Source organism: Solea solea, chromosome 3, assembly GCF_958295425.1.
Source record: "Solea solea chromosome 3, fSolSol10.1, whole genome shotgun sequence".
Lineage (NCBI taxonomy): Eukaryota > Metazoa > Chordata > Actinopteri > Pleuronectiformes > Soleidae > Solea > Solea solea.
The window spans coordinates 33,227,511-33,247,740 of record NC_081136.1 but is presented as its reverse complement, the minus strand read 5'-3'; the positions used below and the strand labels follow the sequence as shown (position 1 = coordinate 33,247,740).

Genomic DNA, 20,230 nt, shown 5'->3' with positions numbered 1-20,230 from the left:
ACACACATAACCTCCAATAAGCGAATAACATATGTCCATGTGTGAATGTGCAAAAGTAATTTGGTACGAAAGAATGCCAGCGTCAGGGACGCAAACTCATCTGAGATCAAAGCTGCTGCATGAAGATGAAGCAAAATACGCTTGTGGTCAGTGTGGTTCTTCTTTTATGACATAGTGGTCGTATAAGCCATCTAGAATGGCACATACCTCCTTTTATACTGGTGGAAATTTCACTAGACAGTGACGTGGTGGTGGGTTTTATAACATAATTAAGCACAGAAAACCATAACTGTGCTTAAATTACAGATAAAGTGAATTCTGCAGATTTGAACCAATCTCTGACCCGACTTTTTGTTTGCATGTAGGAAGTCGTACATCTTTGACTTCTATTCATGGAAGGGAATATGTGTCGTGTTGATGTTTTTGACCCGTGTTTCCTGTGTGTTTCCTTCTCGCACTTAACACCCAGTGAAGGAAACACTTTGATAACCTCTTTTTTCCTTCCAGGAAGGCAGAAACAGGCCACAAACAGCCTGCTGCTGCCGCCCCGGCCTCCGCCGCCTCCTTTTCCTATAAAACCATTGAAACCATAAACATAAACTTCAAAGAAGATTCTAAATCTGTTTTGACAAAATATGTCTGTATTTCTTTGTTTTACTTTTATAATAAATGTTCCATTACCCTATGCCATGTGATCAACTGCTGTTACGTTTCCTGCGTCAACAGTGACCTCTGCTGGAGAGTTTCCTTAAGTACAGTCACTATTATTGCCTAATAGTTTGACATTATGTCATCAGTGATTTTGTATGGAAAAAGTCCTATTTTCATATTGATTTAAGCCGATAAATCAGTGCAGTTTTTAAAAACACACTCAGGAGTCTCATCTGAAAGAAGCTCTTTGGGAAATAATTTACTATCTATTTGTACTTGTGCTGTAAAGTTTAATATTTCAAATATGCAAATGAGACATCAAGCTTAAGGCCTAAACCTTCCTCAGAAATGAGGTACTGCCTCATTAAGACCAGATTTTGGTTTTAGTTTTACGAGGTCAGTGTTTACACTCACACGTGCTTCTGTAGTGCTTCTTTCCTTCCTTGTTACTTTAAATTCAAGACCTCTTAAAAGCCACTTGGGAGTGAAATTTAAGGCCAATTTGACAACCAAAGCACAGGAGTCAGGTACAACTTTGCCTAAGTGTTTATTTCAACATAAAACGTTAGAAAATCGACTTCCTGCTGTTGGTATCGTGACATCCTGGCCAAATTCAGTAAATTATCTTTTTTTAAATAACTGCTTCTAATTATTTTGAGATTCTCAATCACATAAAAAAGAATCATATAACCCTACTTCTTTCTTTTGAAAGAGGGATTTAAGACATTTTAATACTAATTAAGGCCTTGTTTTTAGATTTATGACTTCAATAACTCACACAAACACAGTCATACAAAGAACTCGTCAAGTGCACGTGGCAAAGCAATATTTCTTTTTTTTTTATTACAGTACAACACATGTGCTGGCTACATTTATTGTTGTTATTGTATTTGTATGAATACATTTACACTGGGTGCAAAGAGAACCAGTTCCCCAAAGGAGGACGACCGAGATGACATGAACGCTAACGTGACACTCGTCGGATGCGACTTTGTTCCATCGCGGTCGCTGACGAGAATTGTGTCGAAAAAGAAGAAGAAGAAGAAGAATGAGGAGGAGAAGAAGAATATATTACTCAAGGAATCAAATCGTGCATGACATCACAACTTTATGTCATTGTGACACAAATACAAAACCTTTCATGGAAAGGGGGGAAAGTGCACTGATGCATGATGGTTTAAAAAAACAACAACAACACAGAGGTAGAAGTGTTTGAAATTAAAAAAAAAAAAAAATCCATGCCACGTAATACACCGTACTAGGTAACCACAGACGTCGATGGCGCACCACAGTGTTGAATGAGTGACGTGTTGTCATATACGTGAGCCGCGGCGCGTGAATAAGCTCATGCGTGGCACTGTGGTCGGGAATGGGAACGGCCGTAGCCGATAGCGGGACGTGGGCTGCAAAGTGCCACCGTGTGAGTCTTAAACGACAGATATTGAACAGACAAGCACAGACTCTGCGTTTAAATAAAAAAAGAAACAAAGAAGAAGCCCTACAAACTCAATTAGTATTTCCTTCTTTTAGAACCGCAAGGCCCGGTCTTACAGAGACGGTACAGTAAAAAAGAAACTGTACAAAAAAGTCTTCATTGTCGTTGTGATTATTATTTTTTTTTCCAGTTTTCCCCCAAAGGCACTTTAGATGACTCACGCTCCAGTTAGCTACTGGATCCGACCGAAAGACGCAGACACTGAACCGCTTCTCTTTCCACGTAATCCCGCCGTCCCCCCGACTCTGTATCCTTAACGTTTCCATGAGCGAGATCCAGCCTCTGTGGAAAAAAAGGAACACACACACACACACGCGCGCGCGTGCGCTCGTCCGTTGTCAATAGAACTCAATCAGATACTCGGGGTAAATCTGGTTGCTGTCGAAAATGACGTAAATCTTTGGATTGGCCATGTCGTCCACGCAGCTGTCGTAGAAGTTGGTGAAGCTGGCGTCCTTGGAGGGCGGTCGGCAGTACAGGGGATGGCCGACCGTGTATTCCCCGACGAGCACTCTGGCCAGGAACATGGTCTTGTATGGCGGCTCGCTGGCAAATATTGGCGGCGCGAGGCCGTGCCTCTGCAGCGTGGTGTTGTGCTTCCCCGTGGTGTGACAGAATTTACTGGAGTATTTGGCATCCCGTGCAAAGTAGCTCCCTGGAGGGGGGAAAAAAGATGTGAGTGGGAAACAAACAGTGCTGAGAATTGAAAACAGAGGTTTTTTGGTTTTTTATACCTTTGCCATAGACATCGCCATGGCTTCCTGTCAGCCTCCAGTCAAAGTTAAATGTACATATCGCCTGTATGTTGCTGTGTCCTGTGCCGTGAAACAGCATCCGCTCCTCAATATCCAACGTGCGCTTGACTTTTCGCAACTGTGTTTTCTTCCTTAGGGGAGAGAACCGAGTAATGCACAACTGATCATCAACTTGTCGCTGTAAGACGGTATTTTCAAGCCAGCACGGTTCATTCAAGTATTGAGAAAAGGAGAGAATGTCCAAAATTGTTTGTTTTAAGAGAGTAAGAGAATTACGTCACACCACTGTGGACACTGCTCAGTACTTTATTCCAACGACGGTTATCTACCTGCAGAAGAACTCCCACAAGTCCATGTTCTGAATCCTCTGGATGGATTTGATCGGATGGTTCATCGTCCTCTCGTACAGCCGGGCCACTTCTTTGAACTCGTACGTGTCTCTGCCAAGATGGATGAGCTGCCAACAACACAGTCGGACAAAACCCGGTTAAAAACTGCAAGGGAGCGCTTTGTGCGTATACATCAGCAGCGCAGGGACAAGACTGCTGGTTTGGTTGCTTCTTAATGTTTTCAGTCAAAATCCAACCTGTTTGCAGCCTTCTCACTTTACGAGTGCAGCACTGCCGTTGCCTCAGTCTGTCTTGACATAAAAATTAATCACTTCCTGTGTGCACGTCCTGGAATGCCACCAAGATCTAAACACTAGTGCTGGTAACCCAATCCCTGGCTATGCTCAACTTATAAGCTCTTAGTTATGTAAGTGCTTTTGAATTCTTTGAGTTGCTGCCACGTGATTGCCTCATTCAGCTGACCGGGGGGGGGGGGGTTCATATGCTACTTTCTTATCTAACTGATCTTTAGTGTAGTTATTCCGTGTGTTCATACGTGACCGCGTAACGTTACCTGATAGGGTTCATCTGTGTTGATTCTCTCCCAGTGACAGGGAACAGGCAAGGCAAGATTATCACAGATAAACCTGACAAAAGAATAAAAAGAGATTGTTACAACAACACAAGAGTGGGCGAATATCTTTGCATCAGTGTCATTCTATGAGTTTGTTGGAAAATGACTCTGCGGGTCAGCAGCGGGGCAGCAGCGGGGCAGCTCTCTGTCTGAGGATTCCTGAGGTTGGAGGATGTTTGGAACCCTGACCTTTCAGGTCATGTCAAGCGGGTTACTGCCAACCACCTCCTCCTGCTCCCTATCCACCTTATTCCTATGGCCCATGATTCCTTGCATGAATGCTGTTGGGAACATTAAGGGGATGATATGATCACTCACTGCCTTTTTTATTTAAATTTAAATTTAACAGAGAGAAGGGAACACTAAGTGTCAATTTAACACCAGTTCTGATTAGGACCAGATACAACTTGAATTTTACCGTTATTTTAACGTTGCAAATCTGCTTTACTGTGTCTAAATGTCACATTAGAAGAACGCAACCACGGCTGTATTTCCCGAATTATAACTCTGTCGCTACAGACAGTGACGATGTGAACTGATGTGAAAAGGCTCGAGACGTATCAGCGTTTACTGACACTGTAAGAACAGTGCGATCCTGAAGCCATGTAACGTTTCTCGGACGTTCCATGCATAATCATCCAGGAATAAGGTGAATACGTGTTCTCTTAAACATCTCCTAGATGAAGAGGTGAGGTGAAGATGAAAAGTTCTCTGCAACCACCAAATCTTACCTGAAGCCAGTTGCAGAGTGGAGGGAGCGTTTAATTGGCCGCTGCTTCCCTGTTGTGACATTGATCTGCCGCATAACTGGCGAGGAATTTAATTAGGGTTAGAGCTACAGAACCTCACATTCATGTACAACCAATATTCTATTCTAGAACTTTTCCTTGAAGCAGGATATTCTCCATCTCAGTAAAGTGGCTCAAGCTCTACTTTGATTGTGCAGAGTCATGCAAAGAAGATAAAAAAACAAGATGCTCGCTCATCAACACACCTGCAAAGTCCAGTCTGTACGTGTACTTGGCCGTGTGGAATTCCATCACACCACGTTGGTTTCTGTTGTAGCACTGCTCAATCTGAGCACTGGTCACAGAGCAGGCAGCGCTGGGATCAATCTGGCGAGGAAATGACAGAATAACAATGAATTTAATTGGTCACAATAGCTCCAAGCAATTATCAACCACTTTGATGGTCAGTTTACATGAATGCACACACACACACTCACGGTGATCATTTCAGTTAAAAGAGATGGTTCTGTGCTATAAATAATAAACATCGGGGTTTTCATAAAAGTCACAGTTTCACACACAAGTGAGGTCCAGGTGGAGCAGCTTTCATTTAGACTCTCCCATGTACCCTGTACCATAAGGTGTTACCATATTCAGATTAATATTATATAAGGAACTGTCTCTACGGGAAAAGGGAATTATGGAAATGTATGTGAGAAGCTGGTAAGTGAGGATTAGATTTGTTCTGGTTTAGATTTTTAATAAGGTTTCACTTGTCTGTCTTGTTTATTTCTGTTGCACATACACTTCAAATAGACAAGAAAGACATCAATATTTCACGTGACTTGAAAATCCTGTCTAACTCCCCAGCATTCAGTGCTTGTGATCTATTTCTAAGTGTGCCTACGGGGAGTTGCATGTTCCCTCATGACTTATTCATTCATTCATTTATTATTTTTTTAACTAAAAAACATGTATCCTAGTCATGATATGTTCAAAGTTACGACTGAAAACAATCAAAACAAGCAGAAGTAAAGTTGTCATGTCCTGTGAACTACCTCAAACATGTGCCACACGCCACACTCAGCCAAATAGAACCAGCACCAGTTGGGCTCTGAGGTGTCCATCTCCTCCATCATCTCAGTGGACTCCTCCTCTGACGACCTGATGGCTAACATAGCTAAATCTGAAACGAGTAAGTGCACACACGCAGACACTGTTAGATGGTACACTTGTATGGCGTGGAGGGGGCTGGCAACAATGACGTCTTCATCGGACAAACGTTACATTGTGGTGTTTTGTTAAATCTGTGGGGACATTGTCATCCTGTAAACACGTTCATAACAAAAACACAGGACGTATGGAGCTAGCTCGCATTAGCAGCTGCCGCAGTCGTCGCGTTTAGAACTCTACAGGTGTCTTACCGGCATTCACCTCTGCCTCGAGCTGGCTCCCGGCTCTTATCGGGATAAAAAGCATTCAAGTATTTTTTAATAAAACCACCAGAAAAGCCACAACTCTGGCCGAGAATGGATGACTAAGGCTGCCTATCATTTTCCTCTTCCTGTGCGTTGTTTACCTTTACTTCCTGGATCGTCATGCACTTGACGTCAGGCGTAACCACGCCCCCTCTATGAAAACAAGGAGTTGCCACTGTTGCCTTCTTAAAATCACTTTTCTTGTTGTTTATTTGCGGTCTGTGTTTCTACAACATTAAGAACACGCTAATACTTAAGAAAATGTAACAAAAAATGACACTAAAGATTGAGAAAGCAAGCTAATGTGTTGTGTTTTGCTAATGTTTTTGTATTTTCTTAATGTATTACTATTTTGTAATGTTTGTGCGTTTTGTAATCTTTTAGTTTTAGTGTTTTCTTAATATTGTAGTGTTCTCCTTAATGTTTTACTGTTTGTTTAGTTTGCCAAACTAGATGATCCACAATCTATTTCACTTCACAAGCGAGACAGGCTACATTTATGATATCCTCCCACATTAAAATTAAACTTCTTAAGTTGAGCCATTTTAACTGATAAAAAAAAATAATACAAGGAAAGCAATTGTGTGGTGTGTAGGAAGAAAAACATTTTTTTTTATCTTTTTTTAGATGCATTGATAAATCTAAATAGTTTTTAACATGTTATTTCGTTTTGTTTTGCAGTTGAAGGTTGCACATTTGGTGCAAATTGGTTCCAATGTTTCAAACTGGTTTGCAGCAAATGCAATGTCTGCTTGTTTTTTTCACTTTACGTTCAGTATCACCACACATATTAAATTAAAAATAAAATCATTTTACTACCCACGAATTTAATAAAAAAAGTATACAGAAGAGTATACAACACAGCTATATTGTCATTTATAGTATTACATTTGCATCAACAATAGTCAAGCACAGGGTATTTCTGGGTGGTGGGAGGGGGCCTCTGTTATTACATCTTCTTACATTTCTTTACTACTTCTTTAAATTAATCTTATTTATATTATAATTCAGGAGGAGGAGGACAACACTAAGTGTCTATGTAAAGAAAATGTGTTGATGGAGAGGAAATGGGGAGGGGGCATCCTGTAGTGAAATCTGTGGTATGTGCAGCATATGTGTGGGACACTGTGGACACTCCCTCCCTCTTCGGGGTTCTGTTGCGTTTTCAAAACTTCACTTAATTAAAGAATTTCGTCGCAGGCGGACGCTGCAAACTCGCGGGTGAGTGTTTTTTCTCCCCCGTCTTGGGAATTGGCTCATTGTTTTGTTTTGTTTTTTGCATATAAAAGTCGGAAACTAATGAAACACGTAGTGACCTTTTTAGAGACATTGTTGCAGCGCTTCGACTGCAAAATGTTACTTTTTCCTGTAACGAGTTGTCAGTAAGACTTCAAAGGCTTTTCTTCTTGTTTTGCTCTGCGTCTTCAGACGGTTTCAGACACAGGTTTGTGTTTCTTCTACATGTGCAGCACAACAGACCCCCCAAAAACAACATGACTCCGGAGGAAACAGCCAGAGGAGCTTCTACTCGAAGTATGGGGCCGGAGAAAGGAATAAGTGAAGATGGGGCTCACCCAAGAGCGAAGTGGGGCAACAAAATGGCGTTTATGTTCAGCGCTATTGGGGTCATGGTTGGTCCTGGAACTATTTCGCGTTTCCCCTTTTATCTCTCTGTCCATGGAGGAGGTGAGTGGCAGGTTTGGGACATTTTTGAGACATAACTGAGGTTTCTAAGGTTGCAGAAAAATGAGTGTACATGTGTGTACATAGTATACACATGATAATTAAGCATGTTTGTGTACTTGTCATGTTTGTTCACTGGGTTCTGCTTTGTTTACCTGCATTGGGGAAATTCTTTTTATTACTAAATGAATGGTCAACTATTTTGCTTATCAATGAATCAGTTTGAAGCTTTTCTCCTTGTTAAATCAAGATTTCTGATTGTTTCAGCTTCTTAAATGTGAATATATTCTTCATTTCTTTGCTCCATGTAACAAAGAAATCCTTAAGTCATTCGAGAACATCATTGTTTCCAGGTTTGACAAAAACTGCAGCTATATTTTAAATTATCTTTAATATTATTATTTTTTGAATGACTTATTTTATGCCTTTTTTTCATCCACCCCTATGTACAGCGCCTTGAATCTGCAAATGTGTATGAAATGTGACTTGCCCTGTCCGCCTAAAATGTGACATGTCTTCATCTTTGTCTCATTCCAGTTGTTTTCCTCATCCCTTACTGCTTCATGCTCTACTTCTGTGGCTTCCCCTTGTTCTTCATGGAGCTAGCACTGGGCCAGTACACCAGCGAGGGTGCAGTTACAGCCTGGAGGAAGATTTGCCCCATGTTCGAGGGTAAAAAAAAACCCAAAACAAAGGCCCAGACACATTTTTGTAGGATTACACACATTAGTCCATTGATGACACAGGAAGTGCATGTTTTTCATCCCTCGCACATTATAGAAAGATGGCTGCCAGCAGAGACAGAGGGAACATCTGATTTCCGCCAATTAACAAATCCTCAGCTCAGAGATGAAACCCAGTTTTCATACATTAGAAATGTGTAGAGCCTTTTCCTGCGGAATGTTTAGGAGCCAGTCTTTATATTTGATGATCCTCAACAGTAGCTGCTTTGTGCAAGTTCCAAATGGGCAGTGTTGCTCGGGGCATAAGAGGCATTTTAAACAATGCTGAGCGATGGAGGGAGACACATTCTTGACTGTGGTCATCACTACTGGTGGTTTATTCTTTACATCAAACGCTTGTTACATTTGACCAAAAGGTCCTTGTGTGTACATCAGTTTCCATACACAGTTAAGTCAAGCTGCGGTTGTAGCTCAGCTGGACATGACTACTGCACTCATTAATCCCATTTAACAAGCATTTATTGAATGAAGTGCGTCCACCCCCCGCTCAGCGAGTTGGAGAATGCAGAAATTTAGAATGTAGCTAGTTGTTAGCATGTTGCGCGCCCATTCCAAGTCTTCCTACACTTGTTGACTTAAAAATATTCGCCTCGCCTCGGTTATTTTGCAATTTCTCTGGCAATAGTACCTGGTAGTTTTTTTTATTACCTGCTCTGGCGAGGTTCCACGCGAGCTGAGGCGGTACTACGCGTGATGTCGCAAGACTTCCCGGTCACGGGAATAGGCGTTAGCAAGACCGCCGACACAAGAATCAAGCCGAACAATGCCGAACTGTAGATCAGTTAAAAAGACTTAACAATCCTAAAAATGTGGGTTAATCTCCAACAATTAGCAATGGAAATGTCTAAAATCTCAATATTTAACAGAGGAGTCTGGTGCATTTAGCGACAGCACAGTGTCAGACCGAACAAATCTTTATAATGAACTGATTCTAATGATTCAGTTACACTGAAAACAAAATTAGTGTCACTCGTTTGTGTGTTTGTGTGTGTGTGTGTAAAACGAAGTCATGGCAGTTTCATGCAGCCGTGCAGTGATGTCTCCGCCCACGTTGAGGAGGAACTATATCGTAATGGAAAACACAACGTAAACCGTTCCGCGGCGAGGCAAGGTCGAGCTGGGACCATATGTGGAAAAGGGGTTAATGTACAGGGCTAGAAATTCATCGATAATTCACTTGTTTAGGTAAACATGTAGCAGGAAACTTTCATCAACTAACTGTACAAAACTCACTTTCGTCCTGCAGGGGTTGGAGTTGCGTGTCAAGTGTACGTGTTTTACATTATCACCTACTTCATTGTGATAATTGCCTGGGTAATCTTCTACTTCATATACTCCTTCATGAGTCCCCTGGCCTGGTCCACGTGTGACAACTGGTGGAACTCTGGTAAGACGTGTTTACACACATGTGCCATTTCACTTGCAGCATGGAATTTTATGCACACACACACACACACCTCCACACTTTCCTTTTCCATGCATTTGTGCAGCTTAACCAAATTATTAGCCCTAACCATAACCATAAACATATCCAGTTAATGCCTAACCAGAACCTAACCACAAATCTTAAGCAGTTTTATTAGGACCAGGTTTTGGTCTCCATGAGGACTAGTGGTCCTGACAAGGTCAGTGTTTATGCCAGAAAAAGGTCCTAAAGAGGTAATACAGGTTTAAGTACACACACACATTCCTCTATAAAAGCCAGTGAGAACAGAACTACCATAATACTCATTGATAGTCTGAATTTATACATTCCCATTGAATTGCATACATATATATATGTATATATATATATATATATATCTCTTGGGCCCACAATGGACGCAGGCGGTGTAGATTAAAGATTTAATATATATACTAAATCTTTAATCTACACCGTCTGCGTCCATTGTGGGCCCAAGAGAAATCTCTGTATGTCTGATACATAACTGCAGAATTGACAGTAACGCCTCTTGAATCACAACTGTATACATTTTGCAACGTGCATACGACTGACATTCCAAAGTAAAAAGTCCAAAGTTTTGACAACTGATGTCCTCACCGTGCACCTCTCTTTTTGAAACCTTGTAGGAGAGTGTAAGATTCCCACGCCTGACTGGTCATTCATAAATAGCACCATCACAGCGGGCGACTACGATCCCTATTACAAGTAGGTTGCATGTTTAAAGAATGATAACACTTTCTGACTTTGTAACACATACTGAAGTCATAGCTGGAAATGAGTGTTTATGTGATTCAAGAAACATAAGGTGTATTATCTACTTTACTTTACCCTGCCTGTGTTTAATTTAAATTTTTTTTTTTACAGCATCTCCGTAGAGTCTTCATGGCCCATGTCAGCGGACAACGAGTTCTGGCAGTGAGAAAATCACACACACACTAGCACTTTCTTTCTCTTTATATAAAAAAAACAAACTAATAATATCACCTTTTTACCAGCGAACTGTTTTCTTTGGGTTTGAAATTCCTCAGCAGTCCCTCGTTATGCTTTCCAGATACCAAGAACGAGTTGTCCCCCCCCCCTCCACACACACATTTGCCTCCTTATTCAGCTTCCTGTTATGATACACTGTTGTTTGCCTTCCATCTCCCCCCCCTAATTGTTTTTAAACATAGCTGCTGGTCTTCACATGACAATCTTGTGATTTATCAGAGACTGGGAAATTGAACAATGTGTTCTTGTCTCCCTGAACGCACCATTATAACATCCATGTAAATGTATTGCTGCTTGGGACTTGCCGGTTCAAAATATAGAATGTTTCTTCTGTTTCGTCTCTTTACTACTGTGGGATGAAGCTCATTTAAAAAAAAACAAAAAAACATGTCACTGTGCACATGTATGACGGTGTGCGTCATCTCGCCCTCACAGACTCCGTGTGATAAGACAGTCACCTGACTTTTCCCTGGGTGTGGTTCACTGGGACATGGCTCTGTGTCTCCTGGCTGCCTGGGTTATATGTTACTTCTGTGTATTTAAAGGGATCAAATACACAGGAATGGTGAGCAACACTTTAACATAAACAGGGCATGAGATTATATAGGTCATTAAAGCACTCGCCTCGCCTCGCCTCTACACGGTTTGGTCGGTTTTCCATGACAATATAGTTCCTCCTCAACGTGGGCGGAGTCACACACCGACTAGTAAAGCAGTTGTTTTCTGTGTAACTGAGTCATTAGAACCAGTTAATTAAAAAGATTTGTTCAGTACTCACTAAATACACCAGACTCCACTGTTAAATGATGAGATTTTAGACATTTATGTGCTAAATGTTGGAGATTAACCCACGTTTTTAGGATTGTTGAGTCTTTTTTAACTGATCTACAGTTCGGCATTGTTCGGCTTGATTCTTGTGTCGGACGTCTCGCTCATGACTCTTCCCGTGACGTCATTCTTGACTCTTTGACAACATCACGCATAGCTAAAAAAAGTACCAGGTACTATCGCTACTTGAAACGCAAAATAACCGCGTCGTGCCGAGGCGAGGTGTGCCGCTCTAGTGGACCTAGCACTAGGCTTGATGGTTTTGGGTTTGTTCATCTGTCCGTCCCATTGTTTGCATAAGAATTGTCGCAAGAACGTGTTCAAGTTTAGTTAATAGTTTAGTTAAGTTTATGAATGTGGTATTATCGAATGTGGTTTGGGCGGGAACCTGATGGTGTAGACCAAAAATGGAGAGAATATTGGGTTCTTGTTAGTCACATTGTGTTCTCTTGTGTGTTTGTAGGTGGTCTACTTAACAGCTACCCTCCCCTACCTGATAATGGTGATCTTCTTCTTCCGTGTTGTGACACTCCCTGGAGCTTTAAGCGGCCTGGAACATTACTTCTATCCCAATTTAGATGTGCTTGCTGACATAAATGTAAGATCATGACACTCACAGCTCAACAATGTCATTATGTACATATGTCGCCATCTGAAATTCATTATGTGGCTCCGAAGGGTCATTGCAACTCAGAGCATTGGTTTTACAACTACCCAAAAACATCAGCTTAGCCTCCTAATGCATGCGTGAGTCACGCAAGTACAAACAAGGCTGTGAACAGAGCACAGTGGCAGTGACAGAGTGCCGTTCTCAGACTCATCAGTCACGCGTCTGTATCTTTTAAGCTGCAATCAAAGTCAGTCATTTACAACCACTGCTGATGACCGAATCCTATTAACATAGAAAAATGACCAATATACTACATCATAGTCCAAGAGTAGGTTGCGCTATTCACTCAAAACGATGACGTTATTTAAAAACTGAATGAATGAATTCTGGACTGGTTGGAATGTTGTTGCACAAAAACAGATTAAAGGGGGGAAGGGGGGGTGTCTTTGAGGGACTTTCTCCCACTGAAATAGAGCATCGACCCTCCTCCCCCGGCTTCTGTTTCATTTCTTTATGACACAACAACTCTCAGCTCCAGGGGTCAAATAGTTTTACTGGAGTTTGAGGCCTCAGAGCGCGTCTTTGGTTGGGGGGGTAGGGTAAGAAAGGTAGAGCTTTCTTGTTCCCATGGAGCTAAAACTGTGCATATTTCTTGGGCTGAACATTCAGATTGTGATCTGAATATTTACATTTGCCTTTGTAATCATCAACAAATCTTGTCTGGCATAGACTGACAAATTGTCACTCTCTATCAACGACTCTGTAATCAAAAATAAGTGCCAGTCAGGTATTAGTAAATCATTAACCCTTAGTGCTCACGCAGCGCGGATCTGCGCCGCAGGTGCACCCATGGTAAATTGCGGTGGGAATAATACACGACTCCTTATATGGACAAGTTATGATTCATGTAGCAATAATTGTGCAGAATTAACAAAAATAGAGCATCTTTCTTTTCTTTTTGTTCATAAAAACAGGGCGAGTGAACTTTGAACCGGGACGTATTTCCAAATTTCACAAATTCAATGCCAATTTTAAACATTTTGAGTACTTTGGTGTGTTTTATATAGATTGACTAGGTCATGCTGAAAAATAGAATATAACACACTCTGTGTTTCACATTCTTATACCCTCTGTATTCCATTTAAACATAGTAATGGAAAGAAAAGCAGTCAAAATGCTCTGATAAAAGGGTTTATTTAGACTATCCAACAATGATTCAAACTTCAAACACACCAGTCCATTTTAATTGCTGTCCACCATTGCAAATTGGAACGATAACCTAAACAGATTTCTGGCATCTCGTGAAAATAGCTGGTGAAAAGTGCCAGTATACGCGAAAAAGTAAAAATTAAGGAGTTCCTGTACTGTGAACTGGACAGTACTGGCCCACTTCCAGCACTGTTAGAGGTGAAACCTGTTCACGATCTCTCAATATGCAATACACACAGCTTGTGTGGGAATTCTATTCTGTAAACATTGCAGTAAACCCCGGGCCAGACTTACTGGAAGTTATGTAAACGCCAGGAGAATGCAGCTATGAGTCCAGAGAGCAGAGTTACGCAATGCCAGACGCTCTCAAAAATACTTGAAAGACATCAAATCTGTTCCTTATGAGTCTCACTGTTGTGGGATACATCTGTGATCTGCTCCATGTGTCTTGTTTCATTGGTATGACAGCGTGTGTGCGTGCGAATAACGCTGTCGTTTGTGCATTTTAAAGGGAGGACGCAACAGTTTCCCCTTTGTCCACAGTCCTCATTGATGAAAAGCCTTTACCACACACTTAGGGGCTTTCATTTCTGCCCTGAGGCTGTGAAGTAGTCTGACCCGTCATGTGGCCACAGCAGACAGAGCGGTCATCAGCGCTGCTCTAACGTTAACCAGATGTGACCCTGAACGAACACGAGTGCACAAAAACGGGAAACGCACACAGACGCATAAGATGTGTTGTTGTTAACTCAGGTTCTTGTTCATTTGCTGTGTGTCATTGTTCGTTAATAGTGTTATTTTTTGTTTGCCTTGCCTGAAGATCTGGCTTGGCGCACTAACACTTGTGATGTACACCGTCGCTGTGAGTCACGGAGTAATGATTGCTTTGGGAAGCTACAACAAATACAACAATGACTGCTACAGGTCGGTGTCCTCACTCCCCAACACGACGGCAATTGTCTCATTGTGTCGTCACGGCTTACGGCCGTGCTGTCGGCCACTACGATTTAAAAACACGAGGTTGTGTGTTTTTGTTTTTTTTTGTCTGTTGCAGGGACTCCTACACGCTGTTCGGTGTGACCATCGCTACCAATTTGGCTTTCACTGTTGTTGTGAGTTCACTGATGGGATTCCTGGCTGAGGTCAGGCAAATGTCGGTCCATGAAGTTTTAGCTACTGGTGAGTTCACACTGCTGTATTTACAGTGTGTCGTAGACTGTTGGGAAATGTCCATTACCTCCCTCGTCCACAGGATGGCATCTTAAGTTAAGATACAACTACACTGGGTTTCACCTTATTGATACCATTCACTCATTCATTGTCTGTATCCTGGACAGGTCGCCAGTGAACAACAATTCACACCTACCTTAAATCTCATCATTAATAATTATTATAATGTAATAATAATAATAATAATAATGATAATGATCTTTAACCCTGTTTTGGAGAGCAATTAAAGGTGTGACATAAATGCACTGAACCTAAAAACTTCACAGATATTTATATACTGTGTTTTTATATTCTGGCAAAAAATGATCAGCATCTGAAGACTGTGAGTACCTGGTCTTGTTATGAAAGGAAACGTTGATTGATGTATTTACAGGTCCTGGACAAATCTTCCAGGCAATTCCCGTGGCTCTGGCACACATACCTGGTGCACATTTTTGGGCAGTGCTCTTCTTCCTCATGATGTTCTTCCTGAACATCGACACACAGGTAGGCGCTGCACAGATCAACTGTCGCAGGAGAAAGATTGTTCTTTCAACATAGTCTACATGAGTAGGTCAGGTTACATCTTGAATTTACCGATGTCTCCCAGCAGCATGGATGAAAATTGCAATTGCAATTGCAAAGAAATGAAACATCTGAGTTATTGTGAATACAGGACTTTAAAATACTCAAAATAGTAGTTGCACCACTTGTTACAAAATAGCTAACTGTCGTGTGTGTGTGTGTGTGTGTGTTCACAGTTTTTGTATTTGGAGGGTTTGGTCACAGCTGTCACAGACATGTTCCCTCATCGCCTGCGTGGAAGGAGAGAGAAGCTCACCCTGGTCATAGTTGTCGTTTGCTTTCTGCTTGGGCTGCCATTTATCACTGAGGTAAAGGAGGAGGAACAGGAAACAAAAACCGTAAACATCAACGCACGCACGATGGATATATGCAGAAAACACCCAGCTTTATTTTTTCCACAAAGCCAGGGTCATACTCTCTGAGTCTGCATAGGTATAGAGGTCAGCTACAGTCCGCATGCCGTTCATTTTTCTCTTCTGCTCTTTTGTTTCAGGGAGGGTTGTTACTCTTTTACCTGGTTGACCATTTCGCTATGAATGTAACCTGTTATTTCTTCATCGCTTGTTTCGAGACTGTTATCATCGGCTGGGTGTATGGTAAGTCAAGCTGTTACGTTCACCACCACCAAAGTGATTCACTAACTTCCCATTATTTCTCTGTTTAATTTGTCATAAGATTAAAATGAACCTCTTTGGGTAAGTCAGAGTACTGGTACTCTATGAGGTTCAGTATTTGGGTTTTTCCTGTACTGCGTCTTCCCTCCCATAGTTTCATCTAAATTTGCCTGTAGGTTAGATTGTGAGTGTCAATGGTTGTTTGACCAACCCGGGTTGATTGTGTCCCTTCATGATAGTGTTGTCCTTCAAAATTCAACGAGCACCTCAGAAGGGTCTCCCCTCTACAGAGATGAGCCGATGCGTGTAGTTTATTCTGGACCAGGCCTAGTTCATATCGGACGTATCGCGTGTGCGACGCCGTTGCCTTCCGCCAAACAACCAAACTCCGGTCCTCCAGCGAAGCAAAGAGAGGAAGTGAGGATAGCTCGCTGCCTCGCCTGCTGCTCATACTGGGCAGCTTCTTGTGAAGGTTTGAACACCATTCAAACACCATATTATCCATTATCCATACCACAAATGTTAACCTTTTCATTTAAAGGTGACATAGAATGCTTGTATCACACATATATGTTAGTTATGGAGGTCTACTTACATATATTAACTTGTTTTCACGGTTAAAAATGTCCTAATCGCTGCAAACGAGCTGATCAAAATATCTCCTCACTGACGCTCTCATCAGCCGCGCTGTTTCAAACCAAAACCACACCCCCAGAATATGGACTGTGTTGTGATTGGCCAGCCAACGAGAGCTTTCCCACTGTCCTGTGATTGGCCAGGTACCTGGAAGTGACGTAATAGATAGGCCAGCTCTCAGATACACAGCTCCCCCTCTGGCACGGTGGATGCTCTGCATCTCAGCAGCTACAACGAGAGTAGTTCTTCTTCTTCTGCGGTTGAATGTACGCAACCGGATGTGCCCGGACGAGTGCCCGCACCAGGAGGCGCTACGGTGGTGAGAGGAGTAGTGAGGATTTCTGATGACATCATCAGCATAGGGAAGTGACGATGCGCTTCGCGGAGCCCAGGAAAACAATAAAACACTATTTTCTCAGCAGTGGCTGAACTGTTGTTCTGAAACTTTAGGGTTTCATAAACGAGGTAATGACGCAGATACACACACAAACGCAGCGTTAATTGGAGCTTCCGGTCTATGTGGGCTTTAATATCCCATTCGTCTTCTGCTGTCATTATCAAGGTATTGCCAGCTAAATAACAGTATGTGGATAAGAGATCTTGTAGATTAAGTACTAGATTTCTCGTGTAAAAGCATGTATCTTTAGAAACATCCTGACCATGGCTACACAATTATTTATTTGACTCTAATTATGATGTGTTCCATTTTTAGGTGAGTTGTTCTCTCTCTCTCTCTCTCCGAGACGAACCTCTTCAACCAAATTTAAAGAGGCTGTTTGCTGACATCCGTTGCAAATATGCACTTAGTTTTCATGATTGAGTACAGCATCATTTATCAAGCTTGCTTCTGCTTTCTATAAAAAAAAAGGTCCGATAACTTGGAATTACTGCATAAATCAAGCTGCGCACGGTGTGTTACTATCCAGGTCACATACTGTATCTATCTCACTAGAGTTTCTTGTGCTATTTCTCAAATATCTCCCTTTGGTCCTTCTCCACTTTCTGTCGTCAACAGCTGAAGGTGGACAGCTTCATCTTTATCTCACATTTCAATCATCTATCTTATCTCATCTAATAATGTACATAATAATTATATGTTGTTTAAAATACACAATGAACTATGTTTCAGCTATGTTATGTTACTGTCTGAAAGACAGGTGTGGCGATGTGTTAAGAAACAACATGTGTGTGAATGAGGCATTGAAGTCCCTGCTCCAGCCAGTAGGGGCACTGCTGAGGAGGGTCTGTATCTGTCATACACATGCAGGTTCCCTTTTTGGTAAAAATTAAAAATATAAATCTCAGACATAATTTTAGCATGATTAAAAGCATGACCAACAAGGGACTTGAAAAATGTCCCCTGTTGGCATGGAGGTCCCCTGTTGATGAATGTGTTTCGACGTCAAGGTCCACTGTTGGATAAGTTGACAAGTACACACACACACACACAAATACCGTTGTAGATCACCCAAGCACTACCATGTGCGATGTAAAGCAGTATTTTGACGTTGTGCTTCGTTGAGGTAAATTCAGGTGCTTTGTAAATATTGATATATAATAATGTGTCCTCCACATGAGATGGGAGGATAAAAAATAATTTTTTATAGGAAATACTTTATCTCACCGTCCTTGTGATACACTGTAATTGACCATTAGTAAGCGCATTGTAAACTTTGATTTGAAGTATGAAGGCGTTAACATTTATGTTCCCTTGTTCCCGCCTCTCACCAGGAGCAGACCGCTTCCTGGACAACATAGAGGATATGATCGGGTATCGGCCATACCCTGTGATTAAGTACTGCTGGTTGTTCGTCACGCCGCTCGTCTGCGGGGTGAGTCGTCTCGTCTCTCTTGCTCGACTCATTACAGATTTATTATTTCTTTTATTTATTTGTATTTATCACACGTCAAGGGATTTCACATTGAGATGAGGAAGCCGCTTATTGATTGAAACCTGGTCAAGACGGGCAGCGGCAGACACAGTGGAAAATTACTTTTCTGAATGTTGCTGCTTGCTCTTTTATTTTGTATTTAAAAGCTTTTAAGTAGGATTCATTTACTAACCTGTAACACGTGTGTGTGTGTGGGGGACATTTGCTCGTCCCTAGGTGGCTTTTCGGTATCACGAGATCTTCCCGGCCTCTTTCTGGTTTGAGGATTATGAACCCTCTCTGTCGTATACCATTTTTGGTGCCATTCTTATGGTCGCTCCGCTGATCTGCATCCCGGTGTACATACTGCTCACACTGTGTAGGGTGAGTGAACAATTAGCTTCCATTTGATCCTTTTAAAATATAATGAGTTTTAAAAAAAAACACATTTAAGATCACATTTTCCCCCCCAGAATGGCAACAACATGGCGACACCGTCCAGCAACTTGCGTCAGGCCCGGCCTCACAAGCCACTGCTGTCGCTGTGTAAGCGCGTCATCTTCAGCGCGCCGCCGACCAGGACTGTGGACGAAGGGAACGAGAAGATAATGATGGGAGAACCCAGCGGAGTTTGAAGGTTTTTTCAATGACACTCCACACTATGTAAACAATGGCAATAATGAATTGTACCAATCTGTGATGACTATACACATAATTTGAATGACTTGTGAAGTTTCTTTACAAATGTTTAAGTCAGGGAGGGCTTTGTTGTTGTTGTTGTTGTTGTTGTTGTCCCATCTATTTACCTGTGTACGATTTGTGTAATGAATGTGGACAAAGCTTCAGCAGCCTATGATGCCAATTTTGTGAAATAGGTCGTCATTAACATGGAAGGTAGAGTATGAGAGAGTGTACGCCAGTGTGATTGACGCCTGATATCGTTCATTAGGTACTTGGCTGCAGGTGATGTTTATGAACTACCGTTTGCAAAAACTGTCAAACGATCAGTCAAATCACAAATCTCGAGGCTTCATTCTTTACTTATAATGACCCCCAGTATAATCTTATATACTGCGACCATACTAATCCTAGTCCTAAGTATGTATAGCACCAGTAGAAGTCCCTGTTTGTCTGGTAAACACAAAAAAAATATATATATATACAGTATATTTTTTTTTGTCATACCAAAATATCAAAGCAGTTTGCACAGGTTTCAGTGTACTGTTATTGTGCGTTGTGTGTGTGTGTGTGTGTGTGTGTGTGTGTCATCGTCCGTATATCACTTGACAGTGTATGTTTTTTTCTACAACCAAAGTGAACCGATTTACATTTGAGGATATGTAAAACATGTTTTTATGTCATGACGTTGCCGTACTTTGTGATACTTTTGTTCAAAATCTATAATTACCATATCACTCGACTGTGTCCGTATTGATTTTTGACCTCGCAGTAAACTGAATGAAAGGAAAGTGTATTTACTCGTCGAGTAAATACACCAATTCCCTGTTGTGCAGAAAGAAAACAGACAAACATAAAAAATTTTCAGGTCAAATGTCCTAGTTTCTTTTTTTAGGCTAAACAAAACAAAACGGAAATAAAAGGTGTATGTAAGTCGGTCATGTCACAGGATTTGTGCGGCGGGCAAACGTGAACTTGCTTCATCATAATGACAAGCTCAGTCGACCGTGTAATCCGACCTGGCATTTAATTAACTAGGCATTTCCGCCCAGTTGAGTCC

General features: G+C 41.6%; 2 protein-coding genes across 3 annotated transcripts; one reads left to right on the top strand and one right to left on the bottom strand.

Moving 5' to 3' along the window:
* Window positions 1-1,470: 1,470 nt before the first annotated feature.
* Window positions 1,471-6,175, bottom strand: LOC131455814 (protein mono-ADP-ribosyltransferase PARP11). Its single transcript, XM_058623620.1, has 8 exons — window positions 6,017-6,175; window positions 5,651-5,778; window positions 4,859-4,979; window positions 4,596-4,671; window positions 3,805-3,877; window positions 3,231-3,358; window positions 2,881-3,032; window positions 1,471-2,801 (listed from the first exon to the last, which is right to left on the bottom strand). The coding sequence occupies exons 1-8, from the start codon at window positions 6,069-6,071 to the stop codon at window positions 2,485-2,487; spliced, it is 1,050 nt and encodes a 349-aa protein (XP_058479603.1). The 5' UTR covers window positions 6,072-6,175; the 3' UTR covers window positions 1,471-2,484.
* Window positions 6,176-7,163: 988 nt separating this feature from the next.
* Window positions 7,164-19,907, top strand: LOC131456121 (sodium- and chloride-dependent betaine transporter-like). 2 transcript variants are annotated; one of them, XM_058624146.1, is made up of 16 exons: window positions 7,164-7,291; window positions 7,540-7,756; window positions 8,291-8,425; window positions 9,743-9,883; window positions 10,567-10,645; window positions 10,805-10,855; window positions 11,366-11,495; window positions 12,222-12,356; window positions 14,398-14,501; window positions 14,632-14,756; window positions 15,181-15,293; window positions 15,548-15,679; window positions 15,865-15,967; window positions 18,353-18,453; window positions 18,730-18,876; window positions 18,966-19,907. In XM_058624146.1, exons 2-16 carry the CDS (start codon window positions 7,564-7,566, stop codon window positions 19,125-19,127), a joined length of 1,851 nt encoding a protein of 616 aa, XP_058480129.1. In that variant the 5' UTR covers window positions 7,164-7,291; window positions 7,540-7,563; the 3' UTR covers window positions 19,128-19,907. The 2 variants fall into 2 exon arrangements, with proteins under 2 accessions (XP_058480129.1, XP_058480130.1); XM_058624147.1 differs by having other exon boundaries at window positions 7,188-7,291; window positions 7,499-7,756.
* Window positions 19,908-20,230: the final 323 nt, after the last annotated feature.